This window comes from Marmota monax, unplaced genomic scaffold (genome assembly GCF_021218885.2).
Source record: "Marmota monax isolate L192 unplaced genomic scaffold, Marmota_monax_Labrador192_F-V1.1 WCK01_AAM20220418_F8-fsc00098, whole genome shotgun sequence".
NCBI classification, from domain to species: Eukaryota; Metazoa; Chordata; class Mammalia; order Rodentia; family Sciuridae; genus Marmota; species Marmota monax.
The window spans coordinates 2,201,732-2,222,215 of record NW_026694639.1 but is presented as its reverse complement, the minus strand read 5'-3'; the positions used below and the strand labels follow the sequence as shown (position 1 = coordinate 2,222,215).

The following is a 20,484-nucleotide window of genomic DNA, read 5'->3' as shown; positions in this document are numbered from 1 at the left end:
AGTTTATATCAACTATACTATACAGCAAGTTTGCAAAGGCTATTGTATTATAAATTAACTTCTTGAAACAAAAGATACAGGACTGTGTTGTGCTTATTCAATGGTACAAAACTTAAAGTCCCATCATTGAAACAGAATAAGCAAAACTGAAAAGGTTCAGAATGAACACAGACATGATGTGCATTTTTCAGGAACATACTTCCCCTTCTTCAGTGTTTCTGTTTGCTAAAAATCAACTTAATCGAAAAGATAACAATTCTCCAGTTCGGCAGAGAACTTTTCATATTGTTCATACCAGACAGGGAATAGCTACTCTTTAAAGCAAACATTAAAGTCAAGTTGAGAAAGCCAGCAGCAACATCACAAGCTGTACTATTAACCTTGTCTTGCACACTGGCAGGCTCCAGCAACACCTGCATGTTTAGAAGCCCACCATATGAAACAGGGTATGAGAAAAGCACAACTCTCAGAAAACAGCAGCACAAACTCTCTGCGCTATTCAAAATGTTAGGGAGACGGCATACACGCATTTTCCTTAAGTAACAACATCATAAAACAAATCTTCACAGCCAAGAGTCGCTTTGATATGTTCTTCATGAGTAATTTTTTTTTTTTTAAGGAGCTGACATTTAAACCTAACAGGCAGGAAAAAAAAATTTTTTTTCTTCTCAAACTCTTATTCAGAATCTAAATCTTATACAAAAAATCTAAAATAATTTGGAAACACATTCCCGCTTGGAAAATATACAGAAGTACTTTTGAAATATTGAGTACTGTGCCTATAAAAAATTTAACACTTCAACTTTAAAATTCACACTCATATCTCAGATAATCACTTTGTAGCTAAGGCTCCAACAACTGTGCCAACTGTGACATTTGCAAAGATTAGAATACTGAAATAGGTAGCGCACTGCCCAGTTCTAGAAGGAAAACCAACTAAGGAGGGGATGTCTTGGAAAAGGAGTCCCGGCTGGTCCCGGAGGCTCCTGACGCTGAGGAAGGGCTGGGCCAGTTCTCTATAAACATTCATTTTACCTTTTCCTCCTTATAATCAGTGCCTCTCGGGGACCAACCTACCACATGATTGGGATGGAGGCCCCAGAGGAGGGTTTGGCCCCAGCCCACCTGCCTTTGCCTCCTCTCAACTACCACATGGGTAACCGCCCTCTAGTCTCAAGTGGGGCCCAGACCCATAGTTTAGAACAAAGGTTTTTAGAAAAGTTAAAAATATCCATCATACCCTATGTATTGGATTTCTGGACACTTGAGTGGTAAAAATAGAAAGGACCAGTAGAAACTCTATGAAAGGAAAAGTCTAGAGGCATTCATTTATTCTGGGAGAGGAGGAATTACTCTTGGGTCATTTGGGCAAAGAAGCTTCTTTAAAGACATGGAGAGATTTTTCCATTGGGCATCTTTCCCACGTGGTTATAAGCACAATGCAAAAAATGTACAAGTATACTTTTACGCAAATATGCAATGAGTTAGCAAAAACAATTAATTCAAGACAGAATTAATTGGTGTATTGGGGAGGCAACAAAAGCTAAGATCTGATCATGGCAGGGGAGAGGAGGAGTGTTTGGGATTTGTTTTCGAAGTGGGTAGGGGACAGGGACAAGTGTGGAGGAGGGCTGCTGCTCTTCAAAACACACTAACTCCATATCTCACAAAGTCCACCTGGGAGAACAGGCTGATAGAGGGCACAGCCAATGCAAACCAAGCAGGGCCAGCCCAGGGCTTGTGGCAAGATGCACCTACACAGCTTCACGAAGGCATTGCCTTGAGGAGCCCACTACTTATGCTAGGTCAAAAGTGCCAGTTACCAGAATCTATCCAACTAACTCGAGACATAGATAAAATGCAATTTTATCAATAAAATAATATGTTTCAAGAAAGGGAAGTTGGCAGAGAAAGTTTCATGACAAAATCAATTATTAAAATTTGAAACTGGAATATAAATCCTAACTTCCAGGCATATGAGGATTATAAATCTCCACACTAGAATATTTACATTGAACTACAGCCAAGGTCACCGTCAGGAGATTCCTTTTCCCCCTTTTGGGGAGTAAAGTGATGAGAACTGTCATTTTCCATGAAATTTTAAACCATATTTCTTCTTGCCTTTTCCATTTGAAACTGAAATTCATTTCCCTATAAATATTTTAACACCTTTCTCCAACAAGTAAAGAACAATCCATCAGAAGACAATCTCCTAATTGTTTCACAAGCTTTTACATAAAATGTTATGAAGCAAAAAATAATCATAATATTACAAAGCAAGAATATTAGTAGTGGTAGTAGTAGTATTGTCACAAAGCCAAGACCCTAGGTAGGAGTTTTTAACACCTGAAAAAGAATAGTGAGTCTTGAAAATATATGTCAAATGAAGAAAGATACGGTGGCCAACGTGTCATTCAGAGAAAGTCTCTATTTCTTCTTCACTTTTTAAAACTCTAACCTTTTTTTAAGCTTTATTGAGGTACAATTGATATACATTAAATGTGCTTTTCAAAATTCTAAGTTCACTGAGAATATATTTCCTTTCTTGGTACCATGAAAAATAAGGCTAGTTCTTCTCTGCTTGGCTTTTTTTGTAGTGAACCCATTAGAGGTTGAATTGATGATGCCCCCTCAAAAAGATATTGTTAGAGGGGAGGGGAGGGGGGATAGTAGAGGATAGGAAAGGCAGCAGAATACAACAGACACTAGTATGGCAATATGTAAATCAATGGATGTGTAACTGATGTGATTCTGCAATTTGTATATGGGGTAAAAATGGGAGTTCATAACCCACTTGAATCAAAGTGTGAAATATGATATATCAAGAACTATGTAATGTTTTGAACAACCAACAATAAAAAATTTTAAAAAATTAAAAAATTTAAAAAAAAAAAGATATTGTTAGATCCTAACTCATGTACCTCAGGATGACCTTATTTGGAGATAAGGTCTTCACCGAGGTAATCAGGTTAAAATGAAGTCATTAGGGTTGGCCTTACCTCCACAGGACTGGTGTCCTTATAAAAGAAGGTGATTAGGACCCAGAAGCACACAAACGAAAAGAGGATATGAAGACACAAGGAGAGAGGCTTGGACAGCTGCCCTCACCGCCCTACCAGAAAAACGACCCTTCAAACACCCTGATTCCAGACTTCCAGTCTCCAGAACCCGGAGACACGAAATTGCTGTCATTTAAGCCATGCAGTTCATGGTGCTTGGTCATGGCGAGCCTAGCAAACTACTCCAGAGCCCATCAGGACTTTTTATTTTGAAGTCTTTCCAAACCATCTCTGCGCTCACCCATATGAGAAGGTTGCCAGGAATTAATGTCACATTTATTAGGCTGTAATTTCTACAATCTGTCTCATCCCCTTTCTAAAAAGTTAAATGGAAAATTTTTCCATCCCCGAAGCTCTCTTTTGCGGACAATTTCTCAAAAAGAATAAGCAATGATAATTAGAGCTAATGCTTGCATGGTGTCTACTCTGTGCCAACTATTCACGCAGATTATCTTATGTATTTCTTAAGGGCACCAGAAGAGGTAGGCAAGGCTATTTTTAACCATCCTGTGAGACTCAGCATCTTTGTTTTGCAGACACAACACCATCGTTTTACAGGCAGGGGAACTAAGGCATAGCAAAGTGGAAGTAACTAAACCCATGTGCCCCAAAGCCCATTCCCCTCATTCCCTCACACATCTCATGTTATTAAGAGCTGTGGTACCATGGTTTTAGTCCCAGGACCACATCTGCAGTCTGCTCTCAGGTCACCAAGATGCTCTCATCTGAATCTAGAGATTCAACCTTCTTTTATTCCAAATGAAGAATGACTTGATGATTTTTTACTATTGTCTATCCTAACTTGCACTTTTTTTTCCCAGTACTGGAGATCAAACCCAGTAACTTGCCAGGTGCAGTAGCACACACCTGTAATCCCAGCGACTCAGGAGGCTGAGGCAGGAGGATCTCGAGTTCAAAGCCAGCCTCAGCAACCTAGCAATGCCCTAAGCAACTCAGCAAGAACTTGTCTCTAAATAAAATATTAAAAAGGACTGGGGAGAGCCGGGCACGGTGACACATGCCTATAATCTCCACAGCACAGGAGGCTGAGATGGGAGGATCACAAGTTCAAAGCTAGCCTCAGCTTCAGTGAGGCACTAAGCAATTCAGTGAGACCTTGTCTCTAAATAGAATATGAAATAGGCCTGGGGATGTGGATCAGTGGTTGAGTGTCCCTGAGTTCAACCCCTGGTACCTCCTCTCTTCCCCCCCAAAAAAAGAAAAAAGGGCTTGGGAAGTCAGGATAGCAATTATCAAGAATACAAGTAATTAACAATAAATGTTGACACGGATGTGGGAGAAAAGGGACACTCATACACTGCTGGTGGGACTGTATATTGGTGCAATTACTCTGAACAGCAGTATAGAGACTTCTCAGAAAACTTGAAATGATACCACTATTTGATCCAAGTATCCCACTCTTCACCCAAAGGATTTAAAATCATCATACTATAGGGATGCATTCACATCAATGTTCATAGCAGTCCAATTCACAATAGCTAAGCTATGAAACCAACCTAGATGTCCTTCACCAGATGAATGGATAAAGAAACTGTGGTACATACACACAATGGAATATTAATCAGCCAGAAAGAAGAATGAAATTATGGCATTTGCTGGTAAATGGATGGAACTGGAGAATATCATGTTAAGTGAAATAAGCCTATCCCAAAAGAAAACAAAGGCTGAATGTTTTCTCTGATATGCAGATGCTAATACACAATAAGGGGGTGGGGTAGGGAAGAATGGTAGTACTTTGGATAGATAAAGGGGAATGGAGGGAAGGGAGGGGGGATGGGAATAGGAAAGATAGAATGAATCAGACACTAATATCCTCTGTGCATATATGATTACATAACCAATGTAATTCTACATCACATACAACCAGAACAGGGAGTTGTGCCCCACATATGTATAATATGTCAAAATACATTCTACTGTCATGTATAACTAAAAAAAATTTTTCAATCAATAAATTGGTTAAAAGGGCTGGAGATGTGGCTCAGTGGTTAAGTGCCCCTCTTAATATCTGTGGACCGTTCCTAGTTGCAATTCTATTCTTTTTGTTGAAAGGATGAAACTTAAATAGGGTTCAAATAACTCTCTTTCTTTGTCATAGTTTTGTTATCACAATGTCTTACCCAAGTCATGATTCACCTCTGTTTCTCAGAACAGAAGGGCTTTGAAAACTCCTTTGTTTTTAGACTTTTCCACAAGCTCACCTTGGCTTTGGGCTTCCCTGATCCTCTTCTTACTGTCTGTGCCCTTTTCTGAACTCTGCTATCCATCTTTTAAACTGTGTGTTGTACAAATCTGAGCTCAGAGAGCTCCAGGGATTCCTTAATGTTGTTGGTTTTTTTTGTTGTTGTTGTTTTTTTAAGGTGTATTCTTCCCTTTTTTCTGTCTCTAAAATAATTGCTACTCTTTCTATCAGAAGTTCATTTTTCAAAGTCTTCTCTCTCTCCAAAGCCACCTTTCTTTTTATTCTTTCTGCTATAACTTGGATCTAAAATGTCCCCCAATGGTCTGTAGGTTAAAGACTTTATCCCCAGTTTGGCACTAATGAAAGGTGGGGCTTAGCAGGAGGTCTTGGATCATTGGGGGCATGGGCTCTTCCTCTTTTTCTCTTTTGTCCTGGCCATGATTTAAATGTTTTTACAACTCTGTATACTCCCTGCCATGATGTGCTACTTCACTACAGACCAGACAGGTCCACACAAGCATGGACTAAAACCTCTAAAACGGTGATCCAAAATAAATCTTTTCTCTATATAAGCTGACTTATTGCAGGCATTTTGTTATAGTAAGGAAAAGCTAGCACGGCTCCTTTTGTGTTCTCAGGAAATCTTTATTAAAGGCCAACTGTCAGCTAAGAAATATACTGTGGGAGTAAAAGTATATGGCTCCTATCCAGAGTTCTCAGAATTTAGGGTTTCTTGAACAAACATGGCCTTTCCTTCTTCTCCTACACTGTGGCTATGTTTCCTAAAGTCTGGATGTGGTGTGACCAGCAATTCCTCCTTTCATTTATACAACCTAACTGAAACCACGTGTCCCAAGGTCCTCACAACTTCAACCCCACTACCCAATTCTGACTTGTTCTCCAAATTAAGTCCAAAGCAGCTTGAAAGCAGAGAAACACCAGCAAAGCAAGCAAGAAATCAACTAATATTCTCTCTGACACTTTCAGCAGATACCCCACCAAGCCAAAGTGTCAAGATGTCAAAGAGCCTCCATTACATGTCCAGTCTGAAAAAAAGTTACAGTCACCTCGCCATGAAATCACTTCTATTTCCCCTTCGTTTCATTCCAATCTCATTCAAATGCTCCCTGACATTTTTTTACCTGGGAGTTCCTTTCTTCCTGTAGGTGATTCACCTCCCAGACATGTTCCTTTTAGCCCAGCAAACCTCTCTGTGGCCCCAATTTAATATTGGCCCATCCCCATCCCAGGCTGGTGATGCTTCTGGATCTAATGTGCTTTCTTTAGTGTCTGTGTGTTGGTACCGATGGGAATTCACAGATATTCCCCTGTTGGTCTCTTCTGAGAATTACTTGATCCCTCCTCCATTCAGGCACCCTTTTATGTAACCACCTGTTTCCTCCTGCTATGGAATTAATTTTTAAATCCTGGGTGGCCAGTTCTCCTGGGCCATCAGGATACTGCAGAGAAAGAAATCAGTCAGGCTTCTGAGACCTGCTGTATCCCATTTGAAATCAATAATCTTTTAAAAGTCAATCAACATCTATTTATTCAGCATCTGTTATATACCTATCACTGTATAAAAGAAATGACAATTTGCTCTTCTTTCAACATCTGCCCAACAGCCATCGCACAAGACACTTCCTGCAAAGTGACCCCCATGAAACTCCAGGTACCTGCGCTGGCCAGACTTCAGGTGCTTAGTTCACAAGAGACACACAAATAAACCAGCTTCCCGACTCCTGGCCAATTAAACCTCACATTACATAACTACTATTTTAAAAAAAGACCATAGAGGCAAACCCTCTAAACAGGATTTTCCTTCTTTAGCAGTCTCGGAGGAAGAACTGTGCTAATATGGTGTTTCTATTCCTGACAGGAATAACCCTTAATTATTATGTTCCTGAAGCATCTAGAAATTTTTAAATAGAATTTCACGTAAGGTTAAGAAAATTGGAGAACTACGTCACTGGCAACAGAAAATATTTTAAACAGAGAGAGAAAAACAGAATAAAGAGGGGTCGGGGATGGGGGAAGCACTGATCCCAATAAGTTGTTTATAAAGTGTTGGAAATGGGAAAATGGAAAGACAGAACATTAGAGAAAATTAAGTTCTTCTACAAAAGACTATAAAAAACCTTTCATTCATCAGCGATTATCCATTAATCCCTGATGAAATCAAGTTTCATGAAGTAATTGAAACCTATTCTCAGGGGAAAAAAAATATACATGTGTGATATGCAAGTGAATGTGTTTAGGACCCTTTGCCTAAACCATGGAACTGAGTGTAAGGAAGCAATTTTTATAAACTACCTTTATAGACGTTACCCTTATCATCCTTTTTGTCAGGTGCCTGTGAATGACCTGTAAATCTAGCTATAAGTTCCAGTATTTCCCTTAAGCAGAAGTGCCTGCTACTGGTCATGTGCATTATTAGCCTAAGCATGGCCAGCTCCAACTGGGACTATCACACAGAACTTTATGGAAAGAAAGGAACTTCTCATTGGCCAGGGATGCCTGGAACAAGGCTGAGCTCTGTTACTCAGATAACCAATAGGGTTCATCATACCCCTGACAAAGCCAGGTACGAAATCTGCCCTCTCGAGGGGATGCTTTTGGAACATCCCATACACCAAGTATTGGAATATACGAAGGCAATCAGAACCATGCCTGCCCTGGAGAATACAATTTGCCTTGTATGAAAGACTTGCTTGTTTATAAAAACCAAATCTAGAGAGTTATTCTAAGGTTCTTTCCGTGGCTAGGTCCTCCCACCCACCTCCTGTTTGCAGGCACCAAACTGTTCATTTATCTTACCCAACATCTACTGACTAAATAAAGATGGTGGCCTTCACATCGTCACTCTTGCTGTAATGGAATAGGAAGGTTCATAATGTGAACAAACAGTACATTTGAGGGAGGCAGGGTGGAGCACAACTGTTGTATAATGAAGAAGTTGGCCTAGGTCCCAAGTTCCTGGGAGGGATACTCTAAATACTTGGAATTTCCCAAGTAATGGATGTTTTTCTATTATTCAAGAACCGCTTGAACCAAATATGTGTCTTCGAGATGGCTCTGAGTGAGGGCTGGTCTCTCCACCAAGACCAACCATGTGATCAGGTTGGGGCTTTGGATAAGGTAATATCAGATGATAACTTCCAGGGAGGGGAGGAGGGGGTTGGAGATTAAACAGAGCCCAGGAAACTGCTGCACTTACAATTGTTTTATCATAAAACTATAAATCAAATGAAGAGACACACAGGGCAAAGTATGAGAAAGTCCTGGGCATGGAGCTTCCCTCATTGCTAACGTTGCCAATGAATTAATCAATCATGCTTATGGAATGAACCCCCAATAAACACTCTGGGCACCAAAGCTTGACAGAGATTTCTGGATGATGGCTACATCAATGTGCCAGGCAGGTAACCAATCCTGATCCCACACAGCAAAGAGGGAAGTTCCATGCCCAGGACTCTCCCATACTTTGTCCTGTATGTCTCTTCGTTTGATTTGTGTCTTTTATGATAAAACAATCTTAAGTGCAGTTGTTTCCTGGGCTCTGTGAATCAACCAAGCCAATTATCACATCAGAGATGGTTGTATGAACCACTGGTAGCCAGTTGGTCAGGAATGGGCAACCTGAGAGCTCCTGAACTTGTGGGTGGCATCTGAAGTGAGGGCCGTCTCATTGGGGACCACACCCAGGACTTGTGGGGCTCGTGCTAACTCCAGGTGGTTTCGACAGGCACTCTGAGCACCTAAAGGCTCGCCAGAAATAGTCCCTTTAGGAAGCCAATCTCCTACAGCTTACTCCACCCCCAACTCGCCTCCAACCCCAGGCTGAGAATTTACATGGTCCAATCTCAGCAGGAAATCGCCTCAAATGGGTAGATGAGCACAACTACAGAATCAGACAGGCTTTTTAATAAGTGGTATCATTGAAGGATACTCAATTACAAAACTACCATGAATGCATGAAGAGTTCAGTAGTTGAGGAAAGATTCAGAATACCTTCACAAAGGCAGTCAGAGTCTTAAAGATCAAAGAAACACTTAGGCAAGAAGGCATAATATCAGCAGGAATAAAGGTTCAAATCACTGCGCTCAGTTAATAATGATGCAAATTTCGCCTTTTATTAACTCCTTACTATATGCCTGAAACTCAAAGATTACTATTTGAGTTGAATAGTAGATGAATCCTTAAGCCCATGAGATGGAGTCTTGTCATGCCCTTTTTACAGGTAAGGAGATACTGAGACTTCAGGTAAACTTGATGAAGGCTTCAGAGCTGGAGGGGAGAGGGTAACTGAAAAGTGGTAGAAGAAGGGAGGTTCTGAAAGCTCCTGATGTCAAAACCCAATATGTCTTGGTTTTTTCTGTTGCCATCAAAGGAGTTTGCACAATGAGTAATGTGGCCTGCATCATGTTTTGAAAGATAACCATGGTGGCCAGAGAAACACTCGAAAGGAGAAAGACTGGAACAGAGACACCAGTTAGGGGGTCAATGGGAAGGTTATTGGCCAAACATGGTAAGAGCCTGCAGCAAGGTGAGAGCAGAGGAATGAGTAGGTGGGGACAGGGACAAGGCAGAGGGAAGCATGGAAGATGACAGAGATGCGGAAGGCTCAGGAGCCTGGGGACACCGTGGGGAGAGCTGCCATGAGAGATCAAGGCAGGTGATCCAAATGAACGGATCATCAAAAACACACATCAAAAGCAGTGGCACAAGTCTGTAATCCCAGCGGCTCAGGAGGCAGAGGCAGGAGGCAGGAAGATCACGAGTTCAAAGCCAGCCTCAGCAAAAGGGAGGTGCTAAGCAACTCAGTGAGACCCTGTCTCTAAATAAAATACAAAATAGGGCTGGGGATGTGACTCAGTGGTCAAGTGCCCTGAGTTCAATCCCCAGTTCAAAAAAAAAAAAAAAAAACACCTGTGTATAGGGTATGCCCTTCTATACTGATATGCACATTTATTCAGTGATATTGCTCTTGTGCACAGCCTGAATTTGGTGGAATTTATAAACTTGATCGATTAATGGATAATGAAGTCATGTTAAAGACTATGTTCAACACTAGCAAGCAACCATTTAGCTCCCTTCTACACTCCAGATCTGAAGACCCGTGGCTGAGCAGTCTTCCTACTCCTCCAAGCTCCCTGTGTTTGGTTTGCACCTGCCTTTGATGGATAATGAGCATCAGGGGAGCTAATCAAGTATTTTTGTCTAAATGGATTTTTAGACTGCTGAGCTGAAGCAGAGGGGTAACAGACCACCAGTCTAATCATTGATTGGTGCCATTCAGGAGTGTACACATAGAACTAGTTGTCTTCTCATTCCTTCAAGAATTCTATGGGAATCAATCAAAAGAGAGTGTAGAAAGGTAAACACAGCTAAATGCAAAGCCACTTCCTCTAAGACTCCACTAAGAAAATGCAAAGCTAACTATAAATAAAATTAATACTGGGTTTCCAGTTCTGCAATGAACAATCATGGCCATTCAAACCTGGTCCTGCTTTCATGGTTAGACCTGTGCCCCTGAGTTTAAGTAGAGAGCCCTGCAGAACCATTTGATTGATTAGCAGGATTTTGCTGAATTCCAACAGCAAACCTGAACACAGAAGAATCAATAATAATCTGTTTACTCAGTCTCCGAAATGTGCTAGATACTAGCTCATAAAAATTATTCTAGATCCTACCTCTACTGTTAAAAGCCTAGTTCTGTCTGGCAATGCTAACTACAAAGCAGAAACAGAAAGGGAAAGAAATTCAACATCTCTTTCCTCTAGAGACTCTGAGGGGGCTTGAGGGTTTGGAAGACAGTGTGCCACGCGTGACTATGTCTGTATTTCTCTTACTCCCTGACATTCCCAGGAACCACTTTGTAAAGCACTCATCTGAAAACGTTTAAAGAAGACGTACTGAAATGTACTCTTACACCACCCCTTGACACATAATCAATACACCTTTAAGCACACACATCTATATCTTGCATTAACCTTGCATTTCACCATGATTCAGGAGATATTTGCTGTGCTTCATCTTGAACTCTTTTCTAATCTGACATCACTCCATAATAAATACATCATCATAAGATGCAGAAGCTATGCATCTAGGGAAGCTTTTGGAAATATTCTCAGATGGGACAGAACTCAGGGAATGATTTGTCAATATGGTTCTCTAATATGATTTCAAAAAATACTAAAATGCATTAGATATTGTCAATGTTTCAATAAAGTAACTGAAAAATAAGAGCATTTTTCATGTATACTAGAACTTTTTTTGTGGCTCCAGATATGTCCTCTACTTTTCAACCAACAAGTTATAATGAAAAAAAGAAAAAAGAAAAACAATACTGACTTCTTTCATAGTACAAGGAAGCAAAGGTCTCTTTTTTTCTGGGAGGTATACAACTTAAAGGTCAGATAAAATTGCAATACCCTACTCAGGAGGCTAAGGCAGGAGGATTACTAGTTCAAGGCCAGGCCTGGCAAACTTAGCTAGTCAGGTAAAGCACATTATAATGGATATTAACTAGAACTCTGATATGCCCCAATAACCTTTCGTAGCAACTGTTACTTTTAACAATGTAACATTTTCTCCTATTTATAAGGGAAAAAAGAGAGACAACTTTCAATTTATAATAAGCAAGGTAGTGAATAGACACTTTAGATATCTTATAGGCATCGTTTGATATGCTAAAGCTTATAAAATTTCCCCTATTCTGTATAAAGTTCCTGTTAGAAAAAAAATTATTTTCCCATTCTATAGAATACAGTTAAACCCAGAAGAAAAAAAACAAGCATCAAAAAGGAATACTTTTAAATGTCATATTTTGAAACTGAGCCCCTAAGCAATAAAAGTAAATTCCATCATGTTCATTATGGATTGGAATTCATGAGCCTGACACATCAACAGAGATATTTTATCCCTTGGTGTTTGAACTTAGTGGAAACTGGTTACCAGATCACCATACAAGGCTCCTCAAAGCCTAACTTCAACCGGGTTCCTGTAGATTGCTCAACTTCTGTCTGCCTTCTTAGAAGAAACTTGCCTGGGCCTCATCCTGAACCGGGGTTCAGTGCAGAAACTGCACTCTGCAAAGCTAACTTAATCTGCACAGTCATGGCTAATAAGAATTGAACACCTAAGTGTCAGGTTCTAGGGACATGCGGATGAACAAGACAGGCCCCTCGGATGGGGATACATCTTAGGAAACACATGGTTCCCACACAGTGCAGTACAGACTCTGCCTGCCAGGCTGAGACCTGAGGGATGGCTGTGTTGGGCTCGATGGGATGTGGCTGGCACAGACAGAAACATGTAAAAGCAATGGCAGCTTGAATCCATGAGTATATTATACAGCATCATTTTACAGACAATTTTCAGTGCATCCCGATACATGGAGGCATTAAGAATATGGAACTGAATTAGTGCTTCTCAATTTTTTAATGTACCACTTCCAATAAAAATATTTTCTACATCATAATCCTCTGATGTACCTTTATCATTTCTGTCACAAATGTAAACCTATATCATTTAAAAATGTTGCCCAAAACAATACTGTTTTTACTACTCAAGTGCACTCTGAGATTTTCTTCTCATGCTTTCCCCACCCCATTCCTTCTTTCAGTTCTGGTTATAGCCCTCTAATAGGTGGCAATCCACAGCGTGAAAAACTTTGGTATAAATGGTTCACCAGGTATAATGGCCTATAATTTGATACACTTCCTCTTCATTTTATCCTCTTTCTAAAAGGACCACTGTGGAAATTGGGGCGCCATTGTCTACTGACTGCTGTGTGCCAGGGACTGGGCTGGACCCTTTCCATACGTAGTCTCATTAATCCGCACCCAGCTGTGTGAATGTGGACATATCATTCAATTCTTATAAATGAAGAAACTGAAGCTCAGGGATCCAGATACTTTCTCAGTAGGATAGGATGGAATCAGAATTCAAATCCTGCTCTGTCAGGCTCCAAAGCTCGGATTACAACATACTGCACTTCAAAAAAAGACTCTTAAGCAATTACAGCTAACCTAATAGCAGGAATTTCATGCATTCCCCTCAAGATAACTCAAGTCCTTGGAGTGTTACAGAACCAAATTTGGGAGGCCCAAACTGAGAGAAGGGAATGAGATAGTGGGGAAACTCTCTGATTTATGTTTTATTGCATTTTCTTCCCTGCCCTCTGATAACCTCAGCAAAGGTACTAACAAGGAGTGACCAACAGAGAATGGTAAGTGAGAGCCAGCAGAATGTTGGCCTAGATAATCACCCACAAGACAGGCTGGCGGAAGTGCACTGACCATTCTGGGTGGCTCATAATGAGCGGCAGCCGGCTCAGGCTCAGCATCTTCCAAGGTTGGAGACAGTCAATGAATATTCACATGAAGGACTGCTGGCACAGCCAGAGAAAAAGAAGATGCCCTCACAGCTCCTGCTGCTTCATTTTTAAAAGTCTTACAAAATCATGTTATCTGAGACTCTTTGGTGAGAGGGAATCTTATTTGGAAAGATAACAGAACACATTTCACACAGGTATTTGTTCTTCTAGCCCCATTATTAAAGATACATTTGACATGGATTCAAAATATATTAAATGTGAACAGATCAGGACAAATGTTCAGCCAAAAATAAAAAAAATTCTGCAGAAGGGAAGATTTAGGGGAAGATGGGCAAGGTCATATTAAACCATCGCTCATTACTTGGTCTCTCCCCAGACCTAAGATAATATGCTGTCACCAAATGTCAAGTTCACTGGCCAGTCATTGGCGTAGCTACTTCTAAGTGGTAATCTCGCTCAGAAATTTGAAGAATAGATGTATGTTTTGCAAATGCCATTGATTTTTACAAACAATAATTTTAAAATTTTGACAAATGGCCTTGGGGGTTTATATTTTTTGTACGGCATGTTGAATAGGAAAATGTTTATAGTTAACCTTGACATATCAATTCACGTGGAAATACAAGCTATGTTTTTTGTCTAATCATCTAGTGTTATTTTCTCAGCACCTCTCAGCAATAAGAATATTGCTTAGTCCTCTTTGCTTTGCAAGTTCTAAGATGAAAAAATAAATATCTTGACTGTGCTAACGAATCCATTGCCTGCTTATGAAACATAAAGGTTTATGAAAACATGGCATGTACTCAAAGACCATTTGTTTTTAAATATTTTAACAGTGTGCACTGCTGTGTTAGAAACTAAACGTGTATTATGTCTGATCTTACATCTAGTGTGTACTCTACTTTGATCATTCTATCAAAAGATCCAAATTTAAATATCATAAATTATATTTTATACATGTTCTCCTTTGCATGAAATCAAACAGAATACTTGTTTCTTCTCCAAACACATGAGAATATAAACAAGCAACATATCTAAACTGAAAAAGTACATACTCACTATTGCATTCCATTAAGAAATGCCCTTAGGTATGGATTAAAATAAGAAATCTTTATGTTTTCTTAAAATTCTAAATGTCTACATTCATGCTTTCAAATTTTTAAACATATCTTTAATACTTCTTCTAAAGGTTAATGATGCATGTTATTTTCTCTCTCTCTCTCTCTCTCTCACACACACACACACACACACACACACACACACACATACACTACTAAAATCCTTTTTCCTAAGATCTCAAAGATTATGTAAGCCAAGAGAAATGCCAGAATTTGAATAATTGATATCAAATCTCCAATGACCATGAAAAGCTGCCATTTTATAACATCAAAGCATAAAGTATGTACCTTGATTGGATTCTGGATTAAAAAAGAGAGAGAGAGCTGTAAAAGACTTTCTTAAGACAGTATGGACAAAGTAGACATGAACAGGGTACAGAGGTTATCAAATCTTGGTTAATTTTTCTGGGTGTGACAATCAGTTCTATAATTCTTTAAGAAAATGTCCTTGTTTTTAGTGCCTATTGTTATTAGGGGTAAAAATGTCATGATATGTGAAATTGAAGTGAACCAACGATTTTTTAAAATTCTACATATAATTAGGTTAAAATATAAAATGCTAATAGTTGAATCTCAGTGGAAGGATATACAGATGTGAAGGCTCTCCTCTGTAGGTTTCACATTCACAGATTTAACTAATCTTAGATTAATTAAAAATACTCTTTTAAAAATTGCTTCTGTACTAAATATGTATAGACTTTCCTTGTCTTTATCCCCTAAACAACACAACTATTTACATAGTATTTACCTGGTATTAAGTATAACATGTACTCTTGACATGTTATATTAGATTTGCTATAGATAAAAGGATGTGTGCAAGGTTATATGCATATACTTCACCATTTTTCTAAGGTACTTCAGCATCTACTGATTTTGACATGGCAAGTTCTGGATCCAATCCACCTCAGATACTAAAGGATGACTGTATTTTTCATTGAATCTTTTTATGTGTACAAAAATATTCATAATAAAAAGTGACAGAGGGATAGCACTTTCATTTAAGCATATATGTGGATTGACTACTGAAACAAACTAGGTAAAGATAAAATATTGCTTTACATAGGCAGCAAGTGTTTCATATTCTCTGGGCAGTATACATTAGAGAATCAATTTTCCACCATTGACCCAGAGAAATTATGGCCGCCCTTCTGGCTGCGACCACAGGGAACAGCTGATTGACATACACCACCTGAATTAGAGCAGATGCATTGAGATCCCCAGAGGGTAATCCACACAGACCAGATTACATGACAACACGTACTCTTACAAAAATATGGGTTAGGAATTACAGATGCTTTTGAGCTTGGAACCCTCACTGCAGACTCACCGGGCCTTGTTATTTGAAGATAGCATATCAAGCTATGACCTGAACTTAAAGCAAAAACAAACAAATATAAAACATCAGCTCTTTCTGACCATTCACCCACTGAGAATGGGTTCCTGTCTTCCTTTTTTTAATCTGCTCAATAAAGTGGACTACCAGGTTCAATATTAAGCAAAAACCCTGGGAAGCCACCCTAAAAATTTGACTTAACACTAATCATAAAGTTCTGGAATCATAAGAAATGTTAGAACATCTGAACATTAGATTTAGGGGTAAAGTATTTCAAATAAAACTCAGACCTATGAAGCAATACCGTAGGGTGTTTCCTATTTGTAAGTAGAGTCTTTTGGTTTTGGGGTCCACATCTGAACACTTTGGGGCACCGTTGAGTCAGAGTGCAAACTCTCCTGACTCATCCATGACTCACTGCAGAATCTGGTACTTTTTTAATTGAACTGAAAGTAAGCAGAAAGTAGTGGGTTTTCAAGTGGCCCAATATAATCCATAACTCCACTTCACCTACATCTTTTCATGTACATTTTATTTTTGCCGTTTCTTTTTCTTTCTTGAATTCAACTCACCATCTAGCATCTTCATTGCCATTATTGCCCCGTCCTCTTCCCCCTTCCCTCCCAAACTCTCCAGGCCTACCAGGAGCACCCAAAGGCATTGTTATCACTTGCGTTAAACTTCAGGCAGTGAGCTGTAAAGAATTCTAATGTGGCCCATAAAGCCTGATGGAGTCATGCTGCAGGCTGAAGCAGTCACAAGAACAGTTCACTTTCCTTTAACCAAAGAACAATTACCCTGTTTATGGGTTGTCAGGCCCTTTCCCTTCTCCTCACTGCCGCCTGCCTTTGATCTCTAACCAGGCATTTTTACCTCTCCTTAAGGAAGCAGGAGACCTGGACACGGAAATCCCATTTTTGTTTCACATTTCCCCAATAAGAGACATGATCTAGGAGGACTGAAGATGTCAAGGACCTTGGGGAATATCTGTGGGTTTCACTTATTCAAGGATGTCCTGAATCCTGTTCAAGTTCCTATTTTCTGATTTCTTGAAAAGTTTCTCTCTATCAGCACTAACTAAACTGATAGAAAAACAGAAAGAATAAAATCTTAAAAAAAACACAGAAAGGTTTGCACATTGCTCTTGCACATTACATTTGTTTATCAAAAATTTGCTGTCAGCCAGGCATGGTGGTGTGCGCCTGTAATCCCAGCCGCTCAGGAGGCTGAGGCAGGAGGATCAAGAGTTCAAAGCCAGCCTCAGTCACTTAGCAAGGCCCTAAGCAACTCAGTGAGACCCTGTCTCTAAATAAAATACAAAATAGGGCTAGGGATGCGGCTCAGTGGTTAAGTGCCCCTGAGTTCAATCCCTGGTACAAAAAAAAAAAAAAAATTATTTTATTTATTTATTTATTTTTTGCTGTCAATGAGGACAGACTCCCAGTATGGGGTAAAGCATGGAACCAGACCCTCCATCCCCAGGAGACCTGAGTGAAGCTGCTGCAAAGACTCAGATGAGGATGAAGCTCTGGCAAACTTCCAGCCAAAAGGCCCCCAATCCAGAGGTCCCTCTGCCACCTGTAGGCCAGGGGAGGCCAGTCCCCTGGGGGAACTGGAAGAAGGCTCAATGAGGAAGGCTCAACAGAGTCAAGAGCCCACAGATGAACACAGTCTTTGGTGGGGGATGCTCACAAAAGTGAAAAATATGTACTTCAAGGCACAAAAGACACAGTTGGAAATTCTGGGCAACATGGTAATCTAAGCCCCTTCCTGAGGCTCATGTTCTCAATGCCTCAGTTTCTTTATCTGTCAAATGGAGGTCATAATAGTGCCTTCTTACTTGCAGGGTCATTGTAAAGATTGAATCAATATGCATAAACTTCTCAGAACAGGAAGGGTCTAACACATGATAAGCCATATATTAATGCTAAGTATTTGGTATTATAGGGTAGAAGCGTGCCTACAGGAAAGTGTGCTAAAGAAAGCTTACCTTCTTTGATCTCCACCTACTACCAGGCAGACAGAAGTACCCAATCAACTTCAGCAGACCTACTACTAACTAGCCAGAAATACCTATGTCTCAAATCTTTGGTTCCCTGGTTAAGCTCCCAGAAGCCTGAAGTGGTCTCAGCCAAGGCCAAGCAAGTGAGACTCTCCCTAGCAACTAGGTTCAGATATAAAATTGCAAGATGGCAACATGCTATGATTAAAATGGAAATTGACATATGATTAAAATGGAAATCTACCTGACATGCATGTCAGAGCCCACACATTCTCAGTAGGTAAGTTCTGCAGCTTCTAATAAATGTCCCTAACTCTACAGTGCTGTGAACCTCAAAAACTAACCTGGTAGAAGATGGAGGCAAATTACACTACACATTATCAAGACACAAATGCAGTGACCTTCAACAAAGTACATGGCCCCAGAGTCTGTGGCATAAACAGGTAATTGGCCATCAGCACACCTGGATGACACAGTGAGTCAATTCTTCAGAACAGGCAGGGCCACTGACTTTTATGCTCTCACACTGTGCCACACCTGGTATGCCACACTGACAATACTTACGCATTACAATAGGGCTTCTTTTCATAGCCTTTGTAGTTGTTCATGTTGAGAGCCATCTTGCAGACCTCACAGTGGAAGCATCCTTTATGCCAATACTGAAAAAAAAAATAAATATTTAAAATTTTAGTACAATGCCAATTCTGGTCAGGATGGGTACAGAAGGAAGGCTTTTAAGTGCACCTCAGTTATATTTGAAAATACTACAATGAAATACATGGAAGTAGCAATGTGTTTGCCTTCAGTTCAGTAAATAAAGCAGGCAGCTATTCGAGTTTTAAATTAATCCTACCACAACTAGATTCATGATGGAAGAACTGCCAAGGCTCTATCCACATTGCACTTCTGTGAGCAACCAGAAAGGAACTCTGAGCTCAGTCAGTAGCGAAATAGGGCCCATGGAGTGACTTCAAAACCAAAAAAGATTCCAGTTGAAAGTACCTAAACGCAGTGTTTGTAGAGCTCTAAAACGAGATAGACTATGTAAAGTGGCCTTGTCCCCCCACCCCATCCCTGCCCAGCTTTCACTAAACTGCAGGACCACGGTCGGACTGGGATGACTGTTGGGATAATGGCTTGCTCAAATAAGACATTCGTAGCATCTAACACAGATTTCACTGGGAACGCCTTGGCTAGTTTCAATTGTCAAGTCACTCGAGATCACTCCGGGTCTCTCTCCCAGGCTGTTTAACGCCATCCATACCCAAGAAGGGCAGAGGGCAGAACTATAGAAACCCGGTTAAAGCCACTTCCTCTGGAATTCCCACCCCGGTGGATTAGAGACTCGTGGGTCCGATTCGCCATGCAGAGCCGTGTCTCCGGTGGGGATTATTCTTAGCAATGCGGCAGCGGTCACCCGGTGACATATTAATTACTATTTGCCTTTCCCCCTCGTGGCGGTCACCGGAGGCGCTGGGGGCTGGGGGGGGGGGTGAACTGAGGGTGAAGGGTGGGGAGTCTCTAGGGAGGGGAGTGAGGGACAGACTGTGGGGGGGGGGAGCGCAGCGTGCAGAACTGCCCCCACCCCGGGTGCCTAGCCTGGTCCCTGGCTGCCGAGGGTCGCCACCGCCGTGCGCCCTCCACAGCAGCTATGCCCAGCAGCCCTGCACCCCTCCAAAAGCATTTCCCAATTCCTACATCACAAACGTCAAGAATGGTCTCTGACACTCCAGCGGGCGTCTAGCTTGCGCTCCCTCCCTCTGTGCCAAGACACACAAACACAGCGACCCACTCATCTCTTTCCATCCCAGGTGCCAAAACTTCTGCAAGCAGGTGCAGCCCGGCGCCCGGCAGGTCCAGGCTGGCCCGGGGCCCCTTAGCTCACCTTATCCAGGCAGTTGACTTTCTCAGTGGGATACACGACTTTTCCGCAGCGGGCGCACTGGGGGTTCATTGTCGCGGTTCCCGCGGGCGGTGGCTGCTGCGGCGGCTGTGTCTGGGGGCTCCGAGGAGCCTCTGTGACATTCCCCAGCAAGCCCAACGCCGCCTCCGGGCAGGCGGGAGGGCGCCGAGCGCCGGGATCGGGGGGTGGGCGCTGGCCCGGGGGCGAGCGGGCCGCAGCGGGGGCTAAGGTGGGTGCGCGGCGGGGCCTGGCGCTTGGGGCCGACCGCGCTTTCCGGCACTCGGGTGCCTGGGCTCGGCTCCGGCTGGGGTTCCGCGCCGCTGGCTCTGCGTCGTTCGCACTCCAGGTACCAGTGACTCACAGACACTCGCGCCCGCCCCTCGCGCTCACTCGCTCCCCGCCGCCGCCGCCGCCGCGCAGGCCAAACCCACCGGCGCGCCCCGACCGAAGTGGCAGTGAACGAGCACGTCGGGCACCCGGGGAGGGAGGGCAAGGAGGGGTGGGGGGGGCGGGGGGGGCGGGGAG

The 20,484-nt window shown here is 41.7% G+C and overlaps 1 protein-coding gene across 2 annotated transcripts in view; it reads right to left on the bottom strand.

Moving 5' to 3' along the window:
• Positions 1-20,259, bottom strand: part of Nebl (nebulette) — a 337,044-nt gene extending 316,785 nt beyond the window's left edge. Inside the window, exons 1-2 of one of the 2 annotated variants that reach the window (XM_046423014.2) lie at positions 19,942-20,259; positions 18,621-18,715 (exon numbers count right to left, since the gene is read on the bottom strand). In XM_046423014.2, coding sequence (XP_046278970.1) covers positions 18,621-18,715; positions 19,942-20,010 — 164 coding nt within the window. In that variant the 5' untranslated portion in view covers positions 20,011-20,259. The remainder of the gene's footprint in view (positions 1-18,620; positions 18,716-19,941) is intronic. The other variant, XM_046423011.2, reaches the window with a different exon arrangement.
• Between the last annotated feature and the right edge of the window lie 225 nt (positions 20,260-20,484).